This window comes from Phascolarctos cinereus, unplaced genomic scaffold, assembly GCF_003287225.1.
Source record: "Phascolarctos cinereus isolate Bilbo 61053 unplaced genomic scaffold, phaCin_HiC Scaffold_726;HRSCAF=1367, whole genome shotgun sequence".
Taxonomy (NCBI): Eukaryota; Metazoa; Chordata; class Mammalia; order Diprotodontia; family Phascolarctidae; genus Phascolarctos; species Phascolarctos cinereus.
This window is the reverse complement of record NW_027556098.1, coordinates 421,475,492-421,502,413: the sequence shown is the minus strand read 5'-3', so window position 1 is coordinate 421,502,413 and position 26,922 is coordinate 421,475,492. Positions and strand designations below refer to the sequence as shown.

Sequence of the window (26,922 nt, the reverse complement as noted above, 5' to 3'; positions counted from 1 at the left end):
TATATGAGGGATATAAAGGGAGAGTCAACAGGATTTGGCAACTGATTGAATATTGGTGATTGAGAAAAGGTGAACGGTCTAGGGCTGACACGTAGGTTGTGAGCCTGGGTCACTGGGAGGATGGTACCTCAACAGTAATAGCAAAGTTAGGAATAGTGGAGGGCTTAGGAGGAAAGATTATGAATTCAGTTTTGGACATCTTGAATTTAAAATTGAACATTCAATTTGAGATGTCCAATAGGTGGTTGGAGATTGGAGATTGGAGGTGAGGAGAGAGGTTTTGACTGGACAAATAGATCTGAGAATCATTAGCATAAAGATGACAATTGAATTCATGGGAGCTAATGAGGTCACTAAGTGGAGCAATGTGAAACAGTGGCCCATAGAGCACCTTAGGGACACCCAGGATTAGCAGGTTCATGTGGGATGAAGATTCTGTAAAGAAGACAGAGGCAGGTAACAAGCACTTATTAAGTACTTTTTATTTTTTTAAGTAATCTTTAAAAGGAATTTATTACTAGTTTCCTCATCACTCCCTAACTGTTGACCATCTCCAACTAAGTGTCACATAGGCATGTCAAACTGACCATGTGCAAAGCAAAAGTTACTACTTTCCTGCCCCCCAAACCCTTTGCTCTTTCTAAAGTCCCTATTTCTTTTGGGGGCCACCATGTTTCCACTACTCTCTTAAGTTCCTGGCTTCAGAGTCATCTTCCACTCTTCCCGATCCCTCATCACTTACAGGCAAACGGTCACCTGATTATTGGATTTAGAACTAGAAGGAGCTAAGGGCCAATCTACCCCATTTCTACTCCACTTTCTAGGTGAGGAAACTGAGTCTCAGAGACCCCCCAGGTAACTAGTAACAAGAGCTGGATTTGAACCCAGGCTCTTTGACCAACGGGCTTCATTTGTTAGTTTTAGTTTATATGCTCATTTTTTCTTTTTTTAAAAATTCAGATGGGATTCATTTTGTGGATTTTAAGATCTGTCCATCTCAATGGCAGGGAAACTAGGTGGTGCAGTGCATAGAGTTCTGGGCCTGGAGGTAGGAAGACATCTTATTGAGTTCAAATCTGGCTTCAGACACTTACTAGCTGTGCATCCTCGAGCAAGTCACTTAACTCTTTGCCTCAGTTCCTTCATCTGTAAAATGAGCTGGAGAAGGAAATGACAAATCATTTCAATATCCTTGCCAAGAAAATCCCAAATGGGGTCATGAAGAATGGGACATAATTGAAAAATGACTGAACAACTTCTCAATGGACATTAAAGTAGATTACATATTGAAGAGGAGGGCAGGTGTAGAGACAGAGAAAGAAAAGAAAGTGTCTATCACTAAGAGCCTGCCTATTTACTAGCCACTAATCTTATTCCCTCCTTTGCAGGCTTTTTCTATTGCCTGCTCAAGGGAATCTGGGAATCTCATTTGCCTTGATTCCAGGGAGTCATTTGACAAAGTGCCTCCCACAATTCTTCTGGCAAGGCAAGGGAAAAATTGAATGGGCAGAGAGGTCAGATGTGCCCAAACCAGTGTGAGTAGACCATAAGAGATGGTCTAGCTGTCCAGGTGGACAGGATTATAGTGAAGACAGGAATGATGGGAATAAAATCTGAACAGGTTGAGAGATCCCAGACTTTGGAGGGCCTTGAATGCAAGGAAAGGGAGTCAAGAATATACTTGATATGCAAGCCACTAGGAGTCAAGAAATAAAAGAAGGTGGAAAGATTATAAACATAAGAGACCCATTATTAAAGAGGTTTTGCTAACAAGTGATGAAGTAGAGATTTATACATGGAGATGTCCCTACTCTGTAATCGACATCATTGCCTCTACACCTCCCTCCAACAACCAGGAATCCTAACTGAAGAATTGAGGCTAGGAGCAGCTCTCAACAGGATCACTATGAACTATACCTTCCTCCTACTATGGAGATCTGAAGACATTCAATGATTCTGTATCCTTCCTGGACATCTACGTCTTCCCTTAGGACACAAATGTTCCTTTGTGTAAGGTTATAAGATGTCTGAAACAAAAGCATCCTGACAAATCCACTTCTTCTGTAAAGCCTCTCAAGTCCCAGCAATGGATGAATTCATTAGGTGAATGAATCTTAACCAAAACTTCAAGTAGTAGAGAGAACCAGCCCCAGAGACAAGGTCTTATGGAGAGGAAGGTGGAGGAAGAGGGATGTTAAGGATGAATGTGCTGGTACAGGCTAGAGTGAGCTCCCATGCTCCTGGAACCATAGGTGAAAGAAGGCACAAACAGCTTGGGAGTGGAGCAGATTTTAGTGATGAGGTTGTAGCAGACATTTATGGATCAGAAAGGAGGGGGGTCTTGGATCAGAGAGGCTTTTTTGGGGTAGGGGAAATAGGCCTAAACTTGGACTTAGAACACGTGGGCTCACCAGTCACTGAGTGACCAGGGAAAGCTCATGACCAGAGCTTCAAATTTCTCATCTGCCAGATGGAGATAATTACATCCACTGATTTACTGTGACAAACTGTGACAACAACATTACTAATAGCCAGCATTTATTTTTTAACTCAAAAGTTTATTTATTAATTTTTGTAAATAGCACTTTACTTTTTCCAATTAAATGTAGAGATAGTTTTCAACATTCATTTTTTATAATATTTTGAGTTCCAAATTTTTCTCCCTTCCTCCTTTCCCTCCAAGACTGGCAATCAATGTGATATAGGCTATACATGTGTAATCACGTTAAACATATTTCCACATTAGTCATGTTGTGAAAGAACAATCAGAACAAAAGGGAAAAACCATGAAAAACAAACAAAAAAGTGAAAATAGTATGCTTCAATCTGCATTCAGTGTCCATAGTTCTTCCTCTGGATGTGGATAGCATTTTCTATAATGAGTCTTTCGGAATTGACTTGGATCATTGCATTGCTGGGAAGAGCTAAGTCGATCATAGTTGATCATTGCACAGTGTTAATAGCCAGAATTTATGAAGTGCGTGTAAATATGTGTATGTGTGTGTGTGTGTGTGTGTGTGTATATATATATATATATATATACACACACACACACACTACTTACATAGCACGTGCTTATAGGTATATGTTTATATATCTATGTCCATCTAATTTACAAAGCACTTTCAAATATATCTCATTTTACATTCCTAACAGCCCTTTGAAATTCGTGCTGTTATTATTTACAAATACAGGAACTAAGGCTAAGAGAAAGTGTTACATGAATTACCCAGGCTCCCACAGCTAATAAAGGTCTGAAGGAGGTTTTGAACTCAGGTCTTTGTGACTCACAGCACTCTATCCACTGAATCACCTAGTAGTGGGTAAAAAAAGTGCTTTGTAACATGTAAGGTGGGTCAGAGCTGAGAACTGTTGTTACTCCAGTAATTTCATAACTTTCTGGACCTTTGTTATTTGGGAAATACATCTTACCTTTCCACTTTATTTATTAGTAGAGTCTATGGATACCCATTTATGGCAAAAGTATGAAGGGAAGCTAGGGAGGAGAGGACCTGGTGATTCAGCATGGAGAGAAGACAGGGCAGAGGGCAGGAAGCAGGTGCTATTCGGCCTGTGGAATGGGACAGAAGGCTTCCTACAGTGAGTGAACTCTGGACCTTAGGTTGGTTTGAGTCCAGTCCCCCTTAAGCTGTCCAGAGTTGGCTGATCTCTCTCCCACAACACTTGCTGGTCAGTTTGACATCTGTATAATCCTCAGATCTCAAGATGTGCTTCCTGTCTATCCAGCCTTGATGCTGTAGGCAGAGATCCTCTGGCTTCTTCTCAACTCCTCAGGCTGTTCCAGTCACTGCCCAAAAGTACACCGATGACAACAAGGACCAGCCCGACCAGGCTGATGTGAAAGAGATTGTGCACAGTATAACCTGGTTGGGTTGAGTCTGAGGGAGAAGAGGAAGTGAGGCTGTCACTGACGTAAGAATATTTCCAGGAGCCTTAGAAACAGGAGGTCACCCATCTCCCAGCAGGCTCCTTGGAACCTGTCCCTAGCCTGGTCCAAAACATGGCTTCATCAAGTACAGGTCATCCCAGGGGCAGCTATGTGGCACAGTGGATAGAGCGCCAGCCCTGCATTCAGGAGGACCCAAGTTCAAATCTGGCCTCAGACACATAACACTCACTAGCTGTGTGACTCTGGGCAAGTCACTTAACCCCATTGCCTAACCAAAAAAAAAAAAAAGAAAGAAAAAGAAAAAGGACAAGTCATCTCAGACTAAACATAGTTCCTTCTTAGACAGTTACTCAGCAGTTGGGAGTCCTCCTCTTGGGGACTCTTTGAACACTGAAATTCTGTGAGTGTATTTGTGACCCTCTAGGCATCACATCCTTACTAGGTCTACAAGGCTCTGTCATTCACTTGGCATAATGCTCAGCTCCTCTCTGCTGAAGGAGTTTAGCTCTTTCTGGGCATTTCCGGCTCTTCACTCACATCCACTAAGTTGTAGTGGCCAGAAAGTCTCTAGCTGACAAGGACAGGCTGATCAGTTCCTACATCTTTCCACATGAGCTATGAGCCACACTTTACCTTGAACAGCCCAGAAAAGACAGGGAACATGCTGTAGGCTAAGAATGGTTTGTTCGTCTGTTTTTTTTTTTCCTGAGAGGTGATTGGGGTTAAGTGACTTGCCCAGGGTCACATAGCTAGTAATTGTTAAGTGCCTGAGGTGGGATTTGAACTCAGGTCCTCTTGACTCCAAGGCTGGAGCTCTATCTACTGTGCCACCTAGCTGTCCCTGTTTGTCTGGTTTTTGACTTCTATACCTCGTAATAATTCAGAATTCATTGTCCCAGTTAACTTTGATTTAGGAATGGAAAATTTTATAGAAAATAGAATATAGAAAAATAGAAATTTTATAGAAATATAAAAATAGAAAAAATGGAAAAATTATGGAAATAGAAAAATAGAAAATTTTTAGATATAGGAATAGAAAAAATCTACACTACCTGGGGTAATCAAATGCCCTTTGGTTTTAGTCACCACCCTCATGACTTTTCAGACCAAATCACTTTTCTCTAGTTAACACTGATATCTCTGTATTGCCTCAGTCATTAGCATGTAAGCTCCTTGGGAACATAAACTGTCTTGCTTTTGAATGGCTACTCCAGACATTTAGCACACAGCCTGACACATAGTAAACACTTAATAAGTCCGTCCATCTCTTCATCCATCCACTCATTAACTTGGCTATTAACTTCCTGTAGGTTTTTTTTTTTTTGCATTTATCATTGCCACTGAGAATGTCATTCTCCTTGGCTGAGAAAATAGCAACAATGAGAGATGAGCAGTCTTCTTTTTTTTTCTGTCAGTTGTCTTCATTCTCTCCACCCTGTGCACCTTTAGGGCTTTTTTTTCATCCTCCACTTTTCCCATCACAGTAACACCACTCCCACATAACATTTCTGTTGCACTTCACTGTCTTCACTAGCCTTAATTCATTCTGAGCATTATCATTTTTGCCACTATTCTAACAGTAAGTACTATGTTACCGTTTTGCAGTCATCCTGTGATCTGTCCTTACTTTGATATTCTGTCTAAACTGTGTATCCTTTCCCATCTCAGCCTTCAGTGAGAACTTAGATCATGATGAGGCCGCTGACACCCTGAGCCCAGTCCTGATCCAGTGATGACTTATTTTAGTTTCCCCAACAATCACATAGTAGAGACCAGAGAGCTGACCTCAAGCAGTGAAGTTACTATCTTGTTTGTAGGTAGGCTGAAACCCCATCAATGACTTCTTGCCCAAGTCTCCATGCCTTCAGGAGTCTGAAGAATGGAGCTGACCTCAAGAAGTGAAGTTACTATCTCGTTCCTAGATAGGCTGAAACCCCATCAATGACTTCTTGCCCAAGTCTCCATACCTTCAGGAGTCTGAAGAATGGAGGGGATAAAAGTGATAGCCCTTCTGCATACAGTTATTTAAAACCTGGGCTCCTATTTCTCACTTAACTTCTATAGAAAGATTCCAGCTGTGTTATCTCCAGAACCACTTCAAGACTCATCTTCCCAAGTTAAAATCTGGCCTCAGTTACATATTAATGACCCTAGGCAATCATTTAACCCTGTTTGCCTCAGTTTCCTCATCTGTAAAATGAGCTGGAGATGGCAATGGAAAACCACTCCAGGATTTTTGCCAAGAAAATCTCAAATGAGGTCATGAAGAATCAGATATGACTGAAATGACTGAACAACAACAATAAATTTGTCTCCCTAATTCTAATTTTTCATCACTCTTGTCTGTCTTACACATTGACTCCAAAGGAATTCTCTTAAATCACAGATCTGACCACATGACTCCTTAACTTAATCAACTCTAGTATATTTCTTTTGCCTTTAAAATAAAATATAAAGTCCTCTGTTAAGCTTCTAAAGCCTTTAACAATATGGCCTGAAGGGAATCTTTCTACCCTCATTGGACATTGATTGCTCCACTGCCTATGCTCTGAGAGCCATTCACACTGGCCTTCTCTCTCTAGTTTTTCCACGTGACACTCTTTCTCCTAGCCTGGTACTTCTCCATTGGATGATCCCTTTAGCAGGAATTCATCCTCTTCTTACCTTGCTCTTGATAGGCATGAGAATGTACCCCCAAATCTGAAAGCGTAAAAAATAATTTTGTTATGTTATTTGGCAAAAAAGTGCTAGAAGTAGGTGTGGCTCCTGTCAAGTCTCTGAGAGGTTTACATTACATAGAGTTCAGATGTGGGCATAAAGATTTGCCAGATTGACCACAGGTAGGCAGTAGGTAGTTTCCAGTAGGCGGTTTGAGATGTATATTAGCAGGTAAGTAGAAGCATTTAAATTTGGGGAGAAGCTTTGGATGGACCCAGAACAAGATCTGGGTGAGTTCTAAACACTCTCTGTAGCCATCCTGCTTCCCCTGTGACCTCTGAGGTTAGCTTGACCTCTACAGTAAGCTTTTGGGTTAGATGATTTCTAGCCATATAATGCTAGCTTCAAACATTAACGTTTTCTGAACAATAAAAAATAAAACATTTCCCTACATTCTCATAGTATCTCTACCTTCATTTAAGCCACAGATCATCTGTGAAAAGCCTTTGCTAATCCCTCCCAATGTCTGGTGCTCTCCCTGTCAAACTACCTTGTTGATAATGACTTTCCATTAATTTGCATTTATTCATTTTGTAGTTGCGGTGTACATGTTTCTGCATTTACAACAGAATGTGAGTTCCTTGGACGTAGGGATTGCTTTATTCTTTGTATTTGTATGCCCAGTGCCTAGTACAGTGCCTGGCACATAGTAGGTACTTAATAAATATTTGTTGATTGATTCTTGGGGACTCAGTTTACTCTTCCGTGAAATGAGGCTAAAGAGACTTCTGGTGCCAAGATGACAGAGAAAGATAAACAAGGGACAAATAGGATGGAGGGAAATACACAGTTAGGTATCATAACTGTAAATGTGAATGGGATAAACTAACCCATAAAACAGAAGTGGATAATAGAGTGGATTAAAAATAAGAATCCTACAATATGCTGTTTACAAGAAACACTTTTGCCACAAAGACAGATACTGAGCAATGGTAAGGGGCTGGAGAAGAATCTGTTATACTTCAGCTGAATTAAAAAAAGCAGAGGTAGCAATCATGATCTCAGACAAAGCAACAGTAAAACTAGATCTAATTAAAAGAGATAAGGAAGGAAATTATATTTTGCTAAAAGGTACCACAGAAAATGAAGTAATATCCATGCTAAACACACATGCACCAAATGGTATAATGTTTAAATTTTTAAAGGTGAAGTTAATTGAGTTACAGGGGGAAATAGACAGCAAAACTATATTAGTGGGGGACCTTAAATTTCTCCTCTCAGAACCAGATAAATCTAACCACAAAATGAACAAGAAAGAAGTTAAGGAGGTGAACAGAATTTTAGAAAAGTTAGATATGATAGACCTCTGGAGAAAACTGAATGGGAATAGAAAGCAATATACCTTTTTCTCAGTGGTACATGGCACTTACACAGAAACTGGCCATGCATTAGAGGGCACAAAAGCCTCACAATCAAAAACAGAAATATTAAATGAATCATTTCCAGACCATAATGCAATAAAATAACATTAAATAATTGGCAGTGGAAGGATGGCTTAAAATCTAATTGGAAACTAATTCTAATTTTAAAGCATAAGTGGGTCAAAGAACAAATCATAGAAACAATCAATAATTTTAATAACAATGAGACAACACAATGAGATTTATGGCATACAGTCAAAGCAGTATTTACAGGAAAATTTATATCTCTAAATACTCACTCCAACAAAACAGAGAAAGAGGAAATCAAAAAATTGGGCATGCAACTTAAAAAAACACTAGAAAAAAACCAAATTAAAAATAATTAAACACCAAATTGAAAATCCTGAAAATCAAAGGAGAGATTAATAAAACTGAAAGCAAGAAAGCCATTGAAATAATAAATAAAACTAGAAGCTGGTTTTATGAAAAATCCAATAAAATAGATAAACCATTGGTTAATTTGATTAAAAAATGAAAGAAAAAACCAAATTTCTAGTATCAAAAATGAAAGGGGATGAGTTTGCCACCAATGAAGAGGAAATTAAAGCAATTATTAGAAACTATTTTGTCCTGTTTGTATGCCAATAAATCTGACAGTCTAAGTGAAATGGATGAATATTTACAAAAATGCAGTTGCCCAGATTAGCAAAAGGGGAAATAGAATACTTAAACAATCTCATCTTAGAAAAAGAAATTGAACAAGCCATCAATTAACTCCTTAAGAAAAAAGTCCCCAGGGACAGATAGACTCACAAGTGAATTCTACCAAGCATTTGCAGAATAATTAATTCCAATACTATATTACCTATTGGAAAAATGGGCAAAGAAGGAGTCCTATCAAATTCCTTTTACAACAGAAATATGGTGTTAATACCTAAACCCAGAAAAGCAAAAACAGAGAAAGAAAACTACAGACCAATTTCACTAATGAATATTGATGCAAAAATTTTAAATAAAATATGAGCCAGGAGATTATAGCAGTATATCACACTATGACCAGATGAGATTTTTACTATGTTAGTTCAATATTAAGAAAACTATCAGCATAATTGACCGTATCAATAACAAACTCAACAAAAAATCACATGATTATCTCAATAGATGCAGAAAAAGCTCTTGACAAAATACAACACCCATTCCTACCACTACTAGGAAAAACATTAAAGACCATGGGAATAAATAGAGCTTTCTTTAAAATAAGTAGCATCTATCTAAAACCATCAGCAAACATTATTTACAATGGGATAAGCTAGAAGCCTTCCCAATAAGATCAAGGGGGAATCAAGGATGCTCATTACCACTATTATTCAATATTATACCAGAGATGCTAGTTTTAGCAATAAGAGAAGAAAAAGAAATTAAAGAATTACAATAGGCAATGAGGACACAAAACTATCACTCTTTGAAGATATAATGGTACACTTAGAGAATTCTAAAGAATCAACTAAAAAAAGTAGTGGAAATAATTAGCGACTTTAGCAAAGTCGCAGAATATAAAACAACACAAATAATCAGTGTTTCTATATTTTACCAACAAAGTCCAGCAGTAAGAGATAGAAAGAGAAATTCCATTTAAAATAACTGTAGACAATATAAAATACTTGGGAGTCCACCTGCCAAGACAAACCCAGGATCTGTATGAACACGATTACAGCACACTTCTCACACAAATAAATTCAGATCTAAACAATTTGAATTGTTCATGAGTAGGCCAAGTCAATATAATGAAAATGACAAAAATGGCAATTCTACCCAAATTAATCTACTTATTCAGTGCCATACCAATCAAACTATTTTATAGAGCTAGAAAAAATAATACAAAATTCATCTGGAAGAACAAAAGGTCAAGAATATCAAGGGAATCAAAGAAAATAAATGTGAAGGATGCTACTCTAGCCATACCAGATCTCAAACTATATTATAAAGTGGTAATCATCAAAGCAGTACTGGCTGAGAAATAGAGTGGTGAGTCAGATGAATAGATTAGGCACATTGTAGTAAATGACAATAGCAATTTTGTGTTTGATGGATCCAAGATTTTGGGACAAAAAAATCACTATGTAACAAAAACTGCTAGAAAGTGAAAGCAGGATGGCAGAAACTAGGTATAGATCAACATCTCACACCACGTACCAAGACAAGTTCCAAATGGACACATGATTTATTTATAAAGGGTGACACCACAAACAAATTAGGAAAGAATGGAATAGTTTATGTGTTAGATCTATGGATAAGGGATGAATTTAGAGAAACAAGATAAAGAGAGCATTACAAAATGTAAAACACATAATTTTAATTATATAAAATTGAAAAGTTTTTGCACAAACAGAACTGATGTAACCAAAATTAGAAGGAAAGCAGAAAACTGGGGGAAAATTTACAGCAAGAATCTCTAACAGCCTCATTTTTCAAATATATAGAGAACTGAGTCAAATTTATAAGAATACAAATTGTTCTCTAATTGATAAATGATGCAAGACAGTAAAGATACTTTCTCTGATGCCATTCTAGCCCTTACCTTGATGGTCCCCCCGCTCCTCTCACACTGAGGCTTGAGGGTATTAAAATTATTTTGTATAATTTAATAATTGATTCTATTCAGTTATTGACTCTATCATGCACTACTGACACATTTTGTCAAGCCATGTTTCTCTATTCTTGAGTTAAGCTCAGGAATTCAGTTTTTCCTTTGTGTTAATTTAAGGTGTGGTTGAAAGGGGATGCTATCAACTCACCCCATTAACTCCTGGGATATCCTTTGCTTTTTGTAAGCCCCAGACAGCTTACCCTGGTGCCTTCTCCCAAAAGATACATCTCCATCCTTGCCTCTCCTTCTGCATGTGGAGATTTGATCTCCTTCAATGGGACATTGAGGCAGGTGGTACTGATTCCCTAGCAAAGATTGCCTGAGGCAGATGAGTCCCATAAAAGAATTAATGCTCCTTTATTGTCAGGGAGGGGTGTGATTATCCACGCCTGAATGCCAACCTACTTTTCTTAGTGGAGGCAGGTGGCATGTTCCCTACTCTTCAGACTCCCTTTTCTGCATGACAATAAAAAGCTCCCCCCATCCCCCCCCCCTTGTTGGGTTGCTAACCCTACCGAGCTGGTCAGTCGGACTGATTTGTTCATAGTTACACACATCCCTGTTGGTCAATTGGTTTTGCTCAGCACATGCACTTCAGTTTACCTACTGAATTTACTCATGATAGGCCTTCCTAAATTCCCCACCTTCCTCTCCAACCTGGCTCCGAGTGCCCCCACCCTGAGGAAGTAATGCACATCCCAGTCTCCCTCCCTTCCCTCACTCACCAGTCACCCGGATTTCCAGGGGATCACTGGGCTCTGACGCTTTGTGCTGAAGTGCCATCGAATGGTAGTAAACACAGCTGTAGTTCCCTGAATCCTGGGCCCTCACAGCCAGGATGGGGAAGAAAGCCTGGGCCCCCACTGGTCTCTGTTGCTGTATGGGCTCAGGGACACCAGCTTTAAACAGTGCAAATGTCAATCCCCAGAGGGAGGACCAGGTTGGCTGCTGACACTGGAGTGTGACGTGCCACCCCGGGGCTATCACAGGACCTGGAAGGGCTGAGAGCAAGGGCTTGGGGAGAGAACCTGTGAGAGAAAGATGATGAAACTAAATCAGGACAGCTGGGTTCATGGCCCAGCCACGCTGCTAACCAACTGTGCTCCCTGGACATATTCTTCCCCCTTCCAGGGCAATGGTTTTCTGATCCGTCCTTCTCTTCGGTTTCCTTTTGGTTCCATCAGGGATGATACATGATGTTCTCTAAGTCCCTTCCAACTAACCAATGATTCCAGAAGGAGACTTTCATATTAAAGGAGGATCCCCCACCTTCCAGTCCCCATCTCCATGGAGGGATCCTGTCTTCCTTCACTTTCCCTCCCTTGCCTTCTCCCCAGCCCCAGGCCATCCCCAAACCCATCCAGGATGACTGGCCAACCTATTACCATTCTGAGCTCCCTTCCCCTTTTCTCCTGGCCTTCCTCGTTTACCTGGTCTCGGGGCAGCCCTAAACCCACGTGGGCTTTACTGCTCATAGGACTTAGGTGAGATGGGAGTCACCAATGTAGTTCCTCAGGTGAGATGGAGGACGACTGGTCCTTGCTGCTCTTCAGTCCCCTGGCTGTGTTAGCTGACTTATTGATGTCAACTAGGGAACCCTCTGTGGAGCCCTTAGTCCTTGCAGGCCCTTCCAGATGCCTCAGAGCTGACCTTTCTTTTCTGGGTTGTGCCCTCCATTCAACTATTAGATCCTTGACAGCAGACATTGTCTTGCTTCTCCATCTGTAGCCCCAGAGTTTAGCAGAGGGACTACCACATAGGAAGTGCTTAATACATGTTTTTGCTTCTCCCTTTTCGACTGGGATATTTGACTGCAGGAAGATCTACTTTGATCTCTGATGTGCCACTTCATCTCTCACCTGGTCAGTGGAAGCCTCAGGCAGGCTCAGTACCTAGGCTAATTGCAAAGGTCACAACATGGTCTGGGTTCTAGCTCTACTTTCTGCATCACCTTGGGTAAATAACTTCCCCTAATCTGAACTCAGACTCCTTTATTGTTGGTGCAAGGGGCAGCCCCTTTGCAACTCTGATGCTTGCCAATTCTACTCCTGACTCCTCTCTCCCCTCCATTTCTCTCCCTCCCAGCTGGGTTAGCTTTGACTATAAAGGCCTCTTCTCCTCTGGGACCCCTGAGTTTCACAGGTTCTCAGAGCAAAGATGTCTTCAGGGACACAGTTCCCTTTGGCCCTACAGGTCCTTTGTGTTGGAGAGAGGGATGTGTCTGACCTACAGTTACTCTTGGCCACATCTCCTCTCACCTGTAACCAACAGCTCCAGGGCATCACTGGGCTTTGACATCATGCCAGGGGGCTCTGTCTCAGAGTAGGTGCATGTGTAGCTTCCAGCATCCTCAGCCCTGACGGACAGGAGGGAAAAGGCAGCCTGGATCTCTGCTGGGATCTGGTGTTGTAAGGGCTTTAGGGTCCCAGCCTTAAGCAAGGTAAATTTCACTTCCTGGAGGTCTGCCTGGGGAGGCCGCCAGCACCAGAGGGTCACATTCCCTCCAGGGGACATCATAGGACTTGGCCGGGCCAAGAGAGAGGGTTTGGGGAGATACCCTGGGAAAGAAGGAAGAACCAGAGATCAAAGGGGGATGCCGCTGGCCCCATCCCTAGCCCTTCAGTGGCACTCAGTGTAGTTCTGAGAAGAACTTCTGAGAAGTCCACACAATCGTCTGAGAAGAGGAGAAATAGCAGCAGCTCAGGGTCTGTCCTATCTCCCTGCCCCCACCCCTAGGTCCTGCAGGGGGCTGGGGAGAATCCTCTCTCCCTCTTTCCCTTTATTGGGGAGACTAGGTGAAACCAAGCCTTGGGGGGTCCTGCAGCTTTCCAAGGTAGAGTCTCCTCCCAGGTGACCACTCCTTCCACCCCCCCATCTCTGTGGGGAAGATACAGAGTGGCCTTGGGTCTTGCCTCCTCACCTGTCACCAACAGGTCCAGGATCTCACTGGGCTCTGACATCCTGTGGGGGGCATTCATTTCATAGTAAAGGCAGTTGTAACTCCCTGTGTTCTCAGCAGTCACAGATGGCAGAGAGAAGTCAGCCTGAGTCCCCCCAAGACTTTGGCTTTGTATGGGCTCTGTGGTCCCCACTTTCATCAGAGCAAATCTCAGCCCCTGGAGGGAAGACTGGGCAGGCTGCCAGCACCGCAATGTCACATTCCACCCCGGGAGCACCATGGCTCTGGGCAAGGCACATAGCAATGGTTTGGGGAAGAACTCTTGGAGGGAAGGGAGATTGAGAATTAGAGGGGTAGAGGAGCAGAGGTCTCTCAAAGGATCATCAGCTCATCGACTTAGGACGGAGAGGAAGCTCAGAGGCCCCTGAACCCAGATGCCTCATTTTACAGATGAGGAAACTGAAATAAAGAGGTAAGTGACTTGTCCAGGGTCACGCAGTTACAGGTAGATAAGGCAGGGCTTGAACTCAATCCTTCCTGCTCCAAGTCCCACTTTCTATCCACTTCACCACTTTGGAGATTAAAAAAGAAAAACAAAAAGCAAACTGAGCCACAAGGTATCGATCTATCAACAAAGATTTAAGCACCTCCTAAGTGCCTGGCCTTGGGCTAGGGTGCTGGGAATATAAGTACAAAGAATGGAAAAGTGTGCTTGAAAGGAGGGGATCTTCTAATAGGGGAGACAAGTATAGATCATGACTATCCAGTGAGTAAACATTAATGGTAATCAATGTTCATACAGAGTGTTAAGCTATGAAAGCTTAAATGTTCACTAAGATTCTTGGGACACCGTGGTCCTCACCTTTTGGGAAATCCAGCAAGGTTTCATGTGAAAAATGGTGCTTGAACTGAGTTTTAAAGGGAAGCAGGGACCCTGTGAGGCAGAGGTCAAGAGGACGTGGGGGATGGCCAGGCCAAAGAATTGGAGGTAGGATATTGAATGTCATGGGTGAGGGTTTGGCTGCATCGCAGAGCACAGGCCAGGGAGTGATGCCTGAAGTGATTACCTGGGGCCAGGCTGTGTAGAGCATTCGCAGCTGGACAGAGGAGTGTCTACTTTTATGCTAGAGACAATGGGGGAGCCATTTGTGCAGTAGGGGAAGTTACATGGTCAGAGCTAGATTTAAGAAACATTAATTTAGGGACAGCTAGGTGGCGCAGTGGATATTGCACCGGCCCTGGATTCAGGAGGACCTGAGTTCAAGTCTGGCCTCAGACACATGACACTAGCTGTGTGACCCTGGGCAAGTCACTTAACCCCATAGCCTAGCCCCACCCCCCAGAAAAAAAGAAACATTAATTTGGCAGCAGTGATTAGGAAGTGCTGAAGTGGGAAAGTCCTGAGGGAGGAAGGCCAGTGAGGAGAGTATTGATATAATCAAGGTAAGAAATGCTGAGGGCCTGAAGTGAGGTGGTAAGTAGCTGCTTGAGTGGAAAAAAGAGGTCAGATTAAGAGATATTGTTATGGTAGAAGCAGCAGGACTGGGGGACTGATTGACATCTGGAGTGAGAGCGAGTGGGGAGGCCAAGAGAAGGCATAGCTTATGAACCCAGGAGCCTGGAAGGATGATGGAGCCTTCAACATAAGGAATAACATCTGGAAGAGAGGGTGTTTAGCAAAAAAGATGCTGAATTCTGTTTTGTTCTTTTTGGTTTTAAGATACAACCAGGAGGCAGAGATGAGGAGGGAGAGCATTCCAGGCCTGGGGGACACCAGGGCTGAGAGATGGAGGGAGGCCACGTGAGGTGCTGGGAGGCTTTGGGAGAGCACTGCGTTGGAAGGGAGGAGGTGGCTGGGGAGAGAAGGCAAGCCTCTCCCAGCCCCTCCCTCCCTCCACAAGTTGCTGAGCTCAGTCCCCAAAGCCCTTGGCTGTTGTCAGAGCATTGCTGCTGCTGCTGCTGCTGTTGAACTCTCTGGCAATAGCCTCCCGACAGTCCTCCCTCCTGACTCAGGAGACAGACTGATACAGCAATACTGCAGATAGGAGTTCTCCTAGTAGTCCTAAGAGAAATGAGACTCTCCCACCAAGGTTAGAATAGCTGGGGGACATGTAACCCTTAGCATCCAGGAAGGGCCTAATGGCAGCAAATACTGAGGAATCCCCAATCAGGACAAGGGGTCCTTGGGGACAAAGGGCAATCAGGAGAGAGGTCAAGGGCCCTTCCCCCAAACCACCTCAGAAATCACCACTAGCTCCTGCAAGGGTACCCCAAACTCTGACCGGAAGGTGTTCCTCTCACACCGGCAACTAGACCTCCCTGAATCTTTGGGTCTCGTAATCTTGAGTGGGAATATATCTTATTCTGGTCTCTGAACTTTTCTTTCTTCAAGAGCTAGAACTCTCAGTCTCCTGTGGCTCCCAGCATCAAGAGACCTCAGAGCTGGACACAGTTCATAGAGAAAGAGAGAGGCTGGGGAATGCTTTTTGAAGAACCCAGATCCTGGAATTTGGGAAAGAATTGCTTTCAATGTCTCTCTCCAAGGTAGAACCCATAGACCTATATTAAATGTCCTATTCTTCCTTCCTATTTGGCCAGAAGGAGGAGTGAAGGGGGTGAAGAGTTGGAAAGAAGGACTCACCTGTCTTTGACTCCATCTTCTTGACCAGACATAGCCCTGTTAGAGAGATTCTGATTATAGGTGGCTGCCCCCCACACCCTGTCAAGCACCTTTCTTCTCCCCATTTCAACTAAGTCAATTAGATGAGAAGAAGGATATGACAGGACAAAGGAAATGTCAGGGGCTCTCTCTATTCACCAAAGCCCACTGCCCAAAGACCTTCTCACAATCTCCCTGCCTCTCCCAGACCATCCAAGGACTCACCAAAGCAGAGGAGGGCCATGAGTGCTGGGGACATGACAAGCCCTTAGCAGGGTCTGAGGCTGCTTGGACTCTGATGCAGAGAGGAAAGATGGGTCAGACTAGCTGGCTGGATACAGGATGTGGTGGAAGGAGGTGCTATCTCCACCCAGACAGGCTAAGGCCTATGCTTGACCATCTAAAATGGATGACTCATTGCAGATTTCAAACATTCAAAATTCAAATGCTCTTTACTTCCTTAACCTTAGTAAATGTTTGTTTAACATACACTTGGCGCAAGGCAGGTCAGGCAGGAAGATGTCCATCCAGCTAGCGCTGTACTAGAGCAAGCTGAAAGCAGCTTCTAGTGTTACATTTTCATTCTGAGCGTCTACACCTTTGAAGTTGGTAAACACTAGAAATCATCGTTTTGTTGTCTAGACCAAAGAAAGTGACAGAGAAAATATGGATAATGTAGGTTAAACTGAAAAGTGTGTCCTGTGTCCTTTTTTTTCCTCCAGGAAGCTGATTGTTTTTTAAATAATATTTTATGTTTTTCTAATTACATGTAAAGACAATTTTAAACATTCATTTTTTAAATAAAATTTTGAGTTCTGAATTTTTTCCCTCCCTTCTTTCCCTCCCCCCTCCCTAAGGCAGTAAGCAATTGGATATGGGTTGTATATGTTCAATCATGTAAAACCTATTTCCATATTAGTCATGTTGTGAAGGAAGAAACAGTTTCCAAAAAAACGATTACAGTTTTCAAAAGGAAAAAAAAAACATGAAAAAATGAAGTGAAAATAATATGCTTTGATCTGCATTCAGAGTCGATCCCTTCTTTCTCTGGGTGTGGATAGCATTGTCCATCATGAGTCCTTTGTAATTTTCTGTGGTCATTGTATTTTTGAGAATAGCTAAGTCATTCCCAATTGATCATCATACAATGTTGCCATCATTGTGTACAATGTACAATGTACTCACTTCACTCAGCATCAGTTCATGAAAGTCTTCCTAGGTTTTTCTGAAATTAGCCTGCTCATCATTTCTTATAGGATAATAGTATTCCATCACAATCACAAATATTTTTGTGCATGGAAGTCCTTTCCCCTCTTTCATGATCTCTTTGGGATACAGACCTAGAAATATTATTGCTGGATCAAAGGGTATGCATAGTGTAATAGCCTTTTAGACAGAGTTCCAAATTGCTCTCCAGAATGGTTGGATCAGTTCACAACTTCACTAATGCATTAGTGTTCCAATTTTCCCACATATTCTCTAACATTTATCATTTCCTTTTCTGCCAAAGTAGACAATCTGGTAGGTGTGGGGTGGTAGGTCAGAGTTGTTTAATTTGTATTTATCTGATCAATAATGATTTACAGAATTTTTCATATGACTATTGATAGCTTTGTTTTCTTCATCTGAAAACTGCCTTTTTTCTTATGTCAAACCATCCCTGCATTCCTGATATAAATCTAACTTGGTCACAATGCATAATATTTGCAATATATTATCACACCCTCCTATCTAATATTTTATTTACAATCTTTACCTCCATATTATTTAATGGAATTGGTCTGTAATTTTCTTTCTCTGTTTTTGCTCTTCCTGGTTTTGGTATCAACACCATATTTGTTTCATAAAAAGGAGTTGGGTAGGACTTCTTCTTTGCTTACTATTCCAAATAATTTATTTAATATTGGAATTAGTTGATCTTCAAATATTTCATAGAATTCACCTGTAAATCTGGTCCTGATGCTTTTGTCTTAGGAAGTTCAACTTTTTTTTCTAAAATACTTTTATTTAGATATTCAATTTTATCTTTTGTTACTTTGTCAATTTTTTTTGTAAATATTCTTCTATTTCACTTTAACTGTTAAATTTGTTGGTATATAATTGGACAAAATAACTCCTTATAATTCCTTTGATTTCATTTTCCTTAGAGGCATATTCACCCTTTTCATTTTTAATACTAGTGATTTTGTTTTCTTCTCTCTTAAAATCATATTAACCAATGGTTTATCTGTTTTTATATTTTTAATTAAAATTTTGTTAAACTGATGGCTACTGCTTAATAATACAGTTTGAGACCTGGAAATGTCAAGTCCCAATTTATCCCTGTTTTCCCCCTCATTATTTTTCTTAATATGCTATGTCTTTTGTTTCTCCAAATGAATATTGTTATTTTCTTGAATTTTGTAAACTATACCTTTGGTAGTTTGATTAGCATATCCTAAAACTGTACCTTATGTAGTAGTAATATTTTATTGTATTGCCATTTTTATTATATTCACATAGTCCATTGATGAGCACTGAATATTCCATTCTCACTGACATACAACCCCTCTCTCTATATAAATATTTCTCCATGGCCTAGAAACTGGTTGCCCTCATCTCCCCTATGCACTAGAAAAAAGACATTTCCTCACTTTACATTCATCCTCACTAGTTATCATCCTATAGTTCACTTTCCTTTTGTAGAAAAACTCTGAGAGCTGGTTATATGTAATCGGAGCCTCCTCTTCCTTTCCTCTTAAGTAATGGCTATATTACACGTGATCTCAAAATTCAGCTGAAACTGCTCTCTCCCAAGTTGTTCAGTCATTGTTCGGTCATGTCTGACTCTCTGTGATCCCATTTGGGGTTTTCTTGGCAAAGGTACTGGAGTGGTTTGCCATTTCCTTCTCCAGCTCATTTTACAGAAGAGGGACTAAGGCAAACAGGGTGAAGTGACTTGCCCAGGGTCATACAGCTGGGATCTGAGGCTGGATTGGAACTCAGGCCATCCTCACTCCAGGCCCTGCACTTTATCCACTGCAGTGCCACCCAGCTGCTCTCTCCAAAGTTACTACTGCCTTTTTTTTATTTTAAAGTTGTTCATTCTAATGGCATTTTCTCAATCTTCGTCCTTCTCGAGCTCTCTGTAGCCTCTGATCTGGTCAATCACATTCTCCAACTTGCTGACATTCTCTCCTCTCCAGGCTTTCATCATGTCGATTTCTCCTTGTTTTCTTCTCCCTGTGTAATTGCTCCTTTTCAGTCTCCTTTGTTGGATCTTTGTCTGGGCCACACCAAACAACCATGGGAGTTACCTGGGCCTCTTGTCTAGTCTCTCTCATTTTGCTTTGCTTAATGATCTTAGCTCCCATGGATTCAATATTCATCTCTGCTGACAGTGTTCAGATCTGTTCATGCAAACATAACCTACCTTCTGAACTTCAGTCTCACATTTCTAGCTGCTTATTGGACATCATAAACTAGTTTTCTCATAAAACCTTAAGATCAATGTGTCCAAAAGTTAACTATTCCTCCTAACCCACTCCTTTTTGTAATTTTCTATTAGTCAATCCATGTATTTGCCAAGAAAACCCCTAACAGGATCACAAAGAGTCAGAAGTGACTGAACAACAGGAATGAAACATTCATTAAGAACCTACTATGTGTCAGGCACTGAGCTAAGTTATGGGGATACAAAAAGAGGCAAAAAACAGTCTGCCCTCTAAAAGCTGAAAACCTAATGAATGGAGACAAGGGGCAAATATGTATAGATTGTATATGGGTAAGTAGGAAATAATTAATAAAGTGGAGGGACTACGATGAAGAGATGTTGGGAAAGGCTTTCTGTAAAAGATGGGTTTTTAGTTGGGGCTAACAGAAAGTCAGGGAAGGCAGCAGGTAGAGATGAGGAGAGAGAATTCTAGGTATGAAGGACAACCAGAGAAAATGTCTTCAGTAAAGAGGTGGAATTCCATTTTGTTCATGGAACATCAAGGAGTCCAGAGTCATAAATGAACAAAGTAAATACAAATGTTGGAAAAGTAACTTGGGGACAGGTCATAAATAGCAAACAAGGAAATTTGTATTTGATCTTGCAGAGAACAGGGAGTCACTGGAGATTATTAAGTAGGGGGATAACGTAAACAAATTTGCAGTGGGGAAAATAAGTTTGGCAACTATATGAAGGAAGAATTGGAATAGGGAGGAAGTTCTGGCAGGAGAACCAGTTAGGAGGCTAGTGCAATAGTGATGACGGCCAACACTATAGTTGTGGCTATGTAAGTGGAGAGAAGGTCAGTGATGTGAGAGATATTGGAGGCAAGATATAGGTTATTAAGCAATTGAATGCATAACTGGAGTGAGAGTGAAGAGTGAAGAATAATACTGAGGTCACAAATTTGAAAGACTGTAAGGCTGGCAGTGTCCTCAATAGCAATGATGTTGTTTTTGTTGCTCAGTCATTCAGTTGTGTCTGACTCTTCATGACACCATGGACCATAACACACCAGGCACCTTTATCCACCACTGTCTCCCAGGGTCTGCCCAAGTTCATGTTCATTGTTTCCATGACACCCTCTACCCATGTCATTCTCTGCCATCTCCTTTTCCTTTTGTTTTCAATGTTTCCCAACATCAGGGTCTTTTCCAGTGAGTCTTCTCTTTTCATTATGTGGCCAAAGTATCTGACCTTCCAGTGAATAGTCTGAATTAATTTCTTTAAACTGACTGATTTGATCTCCTTGTTGTCCAAGGGACTTTTCAAAAGTCTTCTCCAGCATCACAATTCAAAAGTGTCAATTCTGCAGCACTCAGCTTTCTTTATAGTCTAACTGTCGCAGCCATGCATTGGTACCAGAAAAATCATAGCTTTGACTATATGGGCCTTTGTTGTCAAGGTGATGTCTCTGCTTTTTAGTACACTGTCCAGATTTGCGATAGCTTTCCTCCTAAGGAGCAAGTGTCTTTTAATTTCATGGCTACGGTGTCTGTCAACACTGATTTTTGAGTCCAAGAATATAAAATCTGACACTGCTTCCATTTCTTCCCCTTCTAATTGTGAGGAAGTGATGGGACCAGTTGTCAAAATCTTAATTTTTTTTTTTTACATTAAGCTTCAAGCCACCTTTTACATTCTCTTCTTTCACCCTCATCAAGAGGCTTCTTAATTCTTCTTCACTTTCTGACATCAGAATGGTATCATCTGCATATCTGATTATTTTCTCTGGGCAGCCTTAAATCTGGCTTTTGATTCATCTAGCTTGAAATTTCACATAATGTACTCTGCTATAAGTTAAATAAATAAAATGACAAGATGCAGCCTTGTACTCCTTTCCCAATCTTAAGCCAATCAGTTGTTCAATTTGGTTCTAACTGCTGCTTCTTGACCCACATACAAGTTCCTCAGAAGACTAAGATGATCTGGTGCTCCCATTTCTTTGAGGACTTGCCACATTTTATTGTCATCCACTCAGTCAAAGGCTTTAGTGTGGTCAATGAGGCAGAAGTAAAGTTCTTCTGGAACTCCCTCACTTTCTCCACAATCTAGTGAATGTTGGCAATCTGATCTCTAGTTCCTCTGCCTCTTCAAAACCAGCCTGCTCTTTGGGTAATTCTTGGTTCACATATCGCTCAAGCCTAGCTTGATAGGAATATGAAAGTTTAAAGGAGGCTTAGAGATTATAATCTTAGTTTTGGATACGTTGAATCTGTGATGTCTACAGGACATCAAGATAGAAATGGCTAATTGCTATTGGTGATGTGGACCCAGAACTCAGGAGAGAAATAGAAGCTGTAACTATAGACTTAGTAATTATTTGTGTAGTCAGTCAATAAAGATTTATTAAGTGCCTACTCTGTGTCAGGCACTGTGCTAGGTGATGGGCTATCATGGAGATATGATAATTTGACCCACAGGAACTGACTTCATGAGAGAACAAATCTAAAGTTGGGCAGCCTTTTCAAGGAATTTGACCTTAATTCATCACTGATTCAAGTTCTATATTCACAAGAAACTTTACACTTCACTTTGGAAGTTTTCAGGCCTAGAAGACAGGAAACTTTAGAAGACTCAAAGAATATTAGAGCTCTCAGGACCTAAGGTTCAAAGGCATGAAAGCCAGGCACAGTGGGGCCAGCTGGAGGATTCTTGCAGATCCTGCTAGATATCAGCATATCTGCTGGCTGCTGGGGAAGTGCTGGCTGCACTTCATCTTTGGGTTAGGAGAATCATGCACAACACCAAGAAGGAGCTTGGCAAAGGGTCTGCCTTCTACCTCCATTTTTCAGACAACAACAAAGCATATGACCAATTAAGGGAGTTCTGGGGAAGGATCCCTGTGTTCTGCCACATTTGTGGAAGTCTGCCTTCCAGAATCAGAGGCTGATGACGATCTTCCCTCCTCTTTGCTGGAGTTATCCCATTCCCTTCTTGTCAAAGTCCCATTTCCAGAGACTGTTTTGAGGTCCTTCAGTCATCCCATTGTCTGCTGGCCCCTTCCCCTCAGCCTACAGACATGTTCAAATCTCCCTAATTCTGAAAAGAAAACAAAATCAGACTTCTGTTTACTTGGATCCTGGCAGACCCACAGTAACCCATTATATTTTTCTTTCTAGAGCTAAATTGCTCTAGAACCTTCTATACCCATTAGTCTCCCTTGCTTCATACTGTGTAATCAGGCTACTGTCCCAGCCAATCAGCAGCATTTATGAAGTACTTTTGGCCTCCTTAGCCTGAAATCTAAAGGCCTTTTCCATGCTTAGTCTTCAGGATCTTTGATCTTCTTCATTTGAAAGTGGGGCTCAGTCCTCCTGAAATTGTGTGAGTTGGTAATCTAATATTCTTTCTCTTCCTATTTCTCTGCCTGCTCCTTTTCTCAGTCTTTTGCCTTACAGCAGCATGCTAGCAGTTCTAGGGGACAACACAGGATGTGGGAGAAGAGGTGGTCTTTTTAGCTGCCCACAACATCTAGACCCATGACTTCCTGTTGAAAATTCACCCAGTGCAGTAGCTTGCTAGTGCTGTCACTTTGGTAGCTGTATGACCTTGGACTTAACCTCTCTGGGTCTTAGTTATCCCATAATTCTAGATGCAAAAATGCAAGAGTTGGACCGAATGATGCCTAGGTCCTTGAAAGGTCCAATATTCTAGGAGTCTACAAAAGTCTGCAACTAATTCAACATGAAAGATCTTATGACCAACTCCCCCCTGTCTCTGGTTCCTCTTTGTTTAGTTATCAATTGGTTCTCCGCTCTTCCTCTTCCTCTTGTATGTTTACAATCCCTCCAACAAAATTCTTCCTCAGATACTGTGCCACTTTCCCCTCCCCATTACATTCTGTTCTTCCTAACAGAGAAGAGCTGGCCCATGTTTGTTCCCATCCTATATCATATGATTTTGGTGTTTGGACACCCAATGTGACATGATCACAAGGTTGTGATGAGCCTTAGCATTCATGGGATGACCATCTTCCATCTTACTCAAGGAGCCTGTGTTTCCTGGCAGTGAGTGAGAAGAGGCTATCTGTCTTCTAACTCAACTTTTGCATCGAGGCATTCCTTTTAATGCCTTAGTTCTCTCTTCTTTGAAATGAATACATTAGATCCTATGATTGCTAAGATCATTACCAGGTTTTATGATCTGTAAAAGTATCATAGAAAACAGTGAAAAGTATGACTGTTGAGTGATCATTTGGCTAATCTGCTCATAAGAGTGGAACCCATAAGTCATCAGTGAGCCCTATGATATCACCGGTTGTAGGGAACTTATCCTTCTATTTGAGAGTGAAGGTTTCCTTATTTTTTTCCTTACATCCACCTCCTGTAAAGCAAAATGCCCCACTAGATTCATCTTTTCTTCACTGTGTGGCTGCATAGAATTAAAGAGTTGGAAGGAACAATGCATACACAAAAAGAATCCCCCAGTATAACATATCCAACAAGTGAACATCTATCCTTTCCTTGAAGACCTCTGCTGAGGAGGAACTTACCTCTTCCCTGGGCAGTGGATTCCTCTTTGGGGTATTTCTTATTGCTAGGAGGATCTTTTTTCCTTTTCTGATGGGAAGCCCAAATTAGTCTCTTTTTAACATCCTCCCATTGCTACTGGCTCTGTCTTCTGGGTCCAGACAGAAGAATTCTAGTCCTTCAACCTCACAAGGTCCCTTCAAATACTTGCAGACAGCTTCCATTTCCTACCTCCTTCCATTCTTCTCTTCTCTAGGCTAACATTCCCAGGTCCTTCATTTGATTGCCATAGTACATGGACTCAAGGTCCCTCCTAATCCTAGTTGGCTCCTCTGGAAAGTCTCCAGGTTACCAATGTCATTCTTAAACTGTGCTACACAGAAAAAAATGAAACAGTATAATACAAGATACTGCAGATTAGGTCTGATGTGTGCAGAGCACAGATGGACTGTTACTTCCCCTATTCCTGAAAGCTGCTACCCTCCTTAAGTAGCCTAAAGTCATATGAGCTTTTGGGGGATACTACATCACACTGCTGCTTCAGAAAGAGATTTTAACTGACTAAAACCTCTAGCCTTTTTATTTTTAAAATAACAACTGCTATCTACCCATGTCTACCCCATCTCATCTTGTTAAGTTGATTCATTTTTTGGTTATTCAAGTAAAAGCCTTAATTTATCCCTAATGAATTTTATATATTAGCTCAGTCCTATATCCTTTAAAACTCAAAGAGAAAAGGGAGGCCACTAAACCATACCTAAAGGGTCTCTCAGCTCATATTTCCTTTGGAAATCATATTGATGTTATCTGTTTTATTGTTTTTTAAATTTATTTTATTCAAAATTTCCCAACTTTATGTTAATCTGATTCAGGCTATACTTAAGAGTATTGAGGGCTGCATGATGTGTGCCTGTCAAGACCCATTCAGATCCTGAGTCTATAATCCAGTGTGTTAGCTACTATTTCATCTTTGTGCTGTCTTCAGATTTGATGAGCGTGCAATCCGTTAGCCAATTTGACTAAATAAAGGTTAGACAGCAAATGACCAAGCCCAACTGTCTGGGGGTGATGCAGTGGAAACCACCAGCTCCACTGAGTGAAAAATGAAGTGTTACTCTTTGTGTCAGGCCGTCTAACCAGATCTGAATTTCTCTGATAGTATCACTGTCTAATCTGTGTGTCTCCACCTAGCTTTGTGGGCAGGAGGAACAGAAACAGTGCATGAACTGGGGAAACAATTCAAGTCCATCCAATCCAACAAATATTTGCTAAGCTGTTATTGTGTAGAGAACACTGTTCTGGGAATACAAAAAGAAAACAGGAAACAGTTCCTATTACTATAAGGCTTACCCTCTCCTGGTATCAGGATTGGGGGATATAAGGATGTTGTGAAACTTCATGCCAGATGGAAAAATAGTTTGTATTAGTGTTTAATGACAAAGAGAAATAATATTTACTAAATGCAGGTGTCTTTACTCCTGGCCCATCTTTTCTCTCCATCTCTCCCTTAGATGAACCATTTCCCAATTCCACCTCTTCTGTGGTTGGGTTGACATCTCCTCCCCATCTTCCACTCAGGCCAGAGCCATAGGGTTGAATCTGGAAGGTGCCTCAGAAGGGTCTACATCCTTTCTCCTTAGGACCTTTCTTTTGGGTTCAGCTATGGATCACCCACTGAGCAGCATCTTGGCAACTTTTCTTGAATGCACTGTCTTGTCTCCTTCCTTGTATCCCTGCCACCACTCTAGAAAACACTCTCATCACCTCACTTCGAAATTACTGTAATGGCCTGCTGTAGTCCCTCCCCACTCCAATCCAACCTCCACTCAGCTGTCAAAATGATCTTTCTTAAATATTACCCCACCCCCACTCAATAAAATCCAGGGGTTTCCTATTGCCTCCAGGAGCAAATGCGAAATGTCTTCCCATCCCCCTTAGTAGCCCTTTTAAGCTTACAAAGTGCTTTACATATACTATTTTATTTGATCCTTCAAAATAACCCCACGATGTGGGTGCTGTTATTATCTTCATCTTACATATGAAGAAACTGAGGCTTAGAACATTTAAGAAACTTACTGAGGGTCATATAGCTAATACAAGCCAGGGATTGATCTCAGGTCTTCCTGATTCCAAATCTAGCCCTCTATCAACACCAGTACCTAGTTATTTAACTGTTAAAGGATCACAGAAACAGTTGAGTCTTGAGAGACGCTAAGGATGGCAAGAATCAGAGGAGAGGAGGAAGGACGTATCAGGTATGAAGAATAACCACTACAAAGGCATGGGGTTGGGAAATAGAGTACTGAGTTTGGGGAATAGTAAACTAACTAGTTTAGCTGGGGCAGGGAGAGGGTGAAGAGGAATACTGCATAATAAAGTGGAGGAAGGGCCAGATTGCAAAGAGCGTTGGGTACCAAGCTGAAGGGTTGGCATTTTATCCTGGAGGCAAGCTGCAATTATTGGAGTTCTTTGAACAAAGGAATAATATGATCAGGTTGATTATTAGTGAAGATAATTTCCTTCCTCCCACTCTCAGGTCCTTTCTTCCATGGCCCTGAGGAAGGATTGGGGGATAAAATCTTAGGAAAAGAAGAGAGCTAGGGTTATGGGGGAAACATATTTTGACTCTCACTTAGCTGGCCCTTGGACTGTGAGACTCCTTCCTCAATTTTGGCACCCAAGCTGAGGCACAGGAAGAAAAAAGGACTCCATCCTGAGACTTGGGAGCCAGGTTAGTGTAGGAAATAGGTGGTGGGGGTTGGAGACAGATTCTGACATTGGATG

General features: G+C 41.4%; 1 protein-coding gene across 3 annotated transcripts; it reads right to left on the bottom strand.

Annotated features, from left to right (window-relative positions):
- Window positions 1-2,537: 2,537 nt before the first annotated feature.
- LOC110220208 (immunoglobulin superfamily member 1-like) lies at window positions 2,538-24,586 on the bottom strand. Of its 3 annotated transcripts, none has more exons than XM_078146024.1 (6): window positions 24,162-24,586; window positions 16,177-16,212; window positions 13,557-13,856; window positions 12,895-13,194; window positions 11,362-11,664; window positions 2,538-3,899 (listed from the first exon to the last, which is right to left on the bottom strand). In XM_078146024.1, the coding sequence occupies exons 2-6, from the start codon at window positions 16,190-16,192 to the stop codon at window positions 3,784-3,786; spliced, it is 1,035 nt and encodes a 344-aa protein (XP_078002150.1). In that variant the 5' UTR covers window positions 16,193-16,212; window positions 24,162-24,586; the 3' UTR covers window positions 2,538-3,783. The 3 variants fall into 3 exon arrangements, with proteins under 3 accessions (XP_078002150.1, XP_078002149.1, XP_078002151.1); XM_078146023.1 differs by lacking the exon at window positions 24,162-24,586 and adding an exon at window positions 16,420-17,000; XM_078146025.1 differs by lacking the exon at window positions 16,177-16,212.
- Between the last annotated feature and the right edge of the window lie 2,336 nt (window positions 24,587-26,922).

What these genes read in the sequence shown, in the direction of transcription:
- LOC110220208 (XM_078146023.1), bottom strand. Translation starts at nt 16,453, where the DNA reads ATGTCCCCAGCACTCATGGCCCTCCTCTGCTTTG. An exon ending in GAAGATGGAGTCAAAGACAG is followed by an intron (nt 13,857 to 16,176) that starts GTGAGTCCTTCT and finishes CTTCCCTCCAAG; the next exon opens with AGTTCTTCCCCAAACCATTG. An exon ending in CCTGGAGCTGTTGGTTACAG is followed by an intron (nt 11,665 to 12,894) that starts GTGAGAGGAGAT and finishes TTTCTCTCACAG; the next exon opens with GTTCTCTCCCCAAGCCCTTG.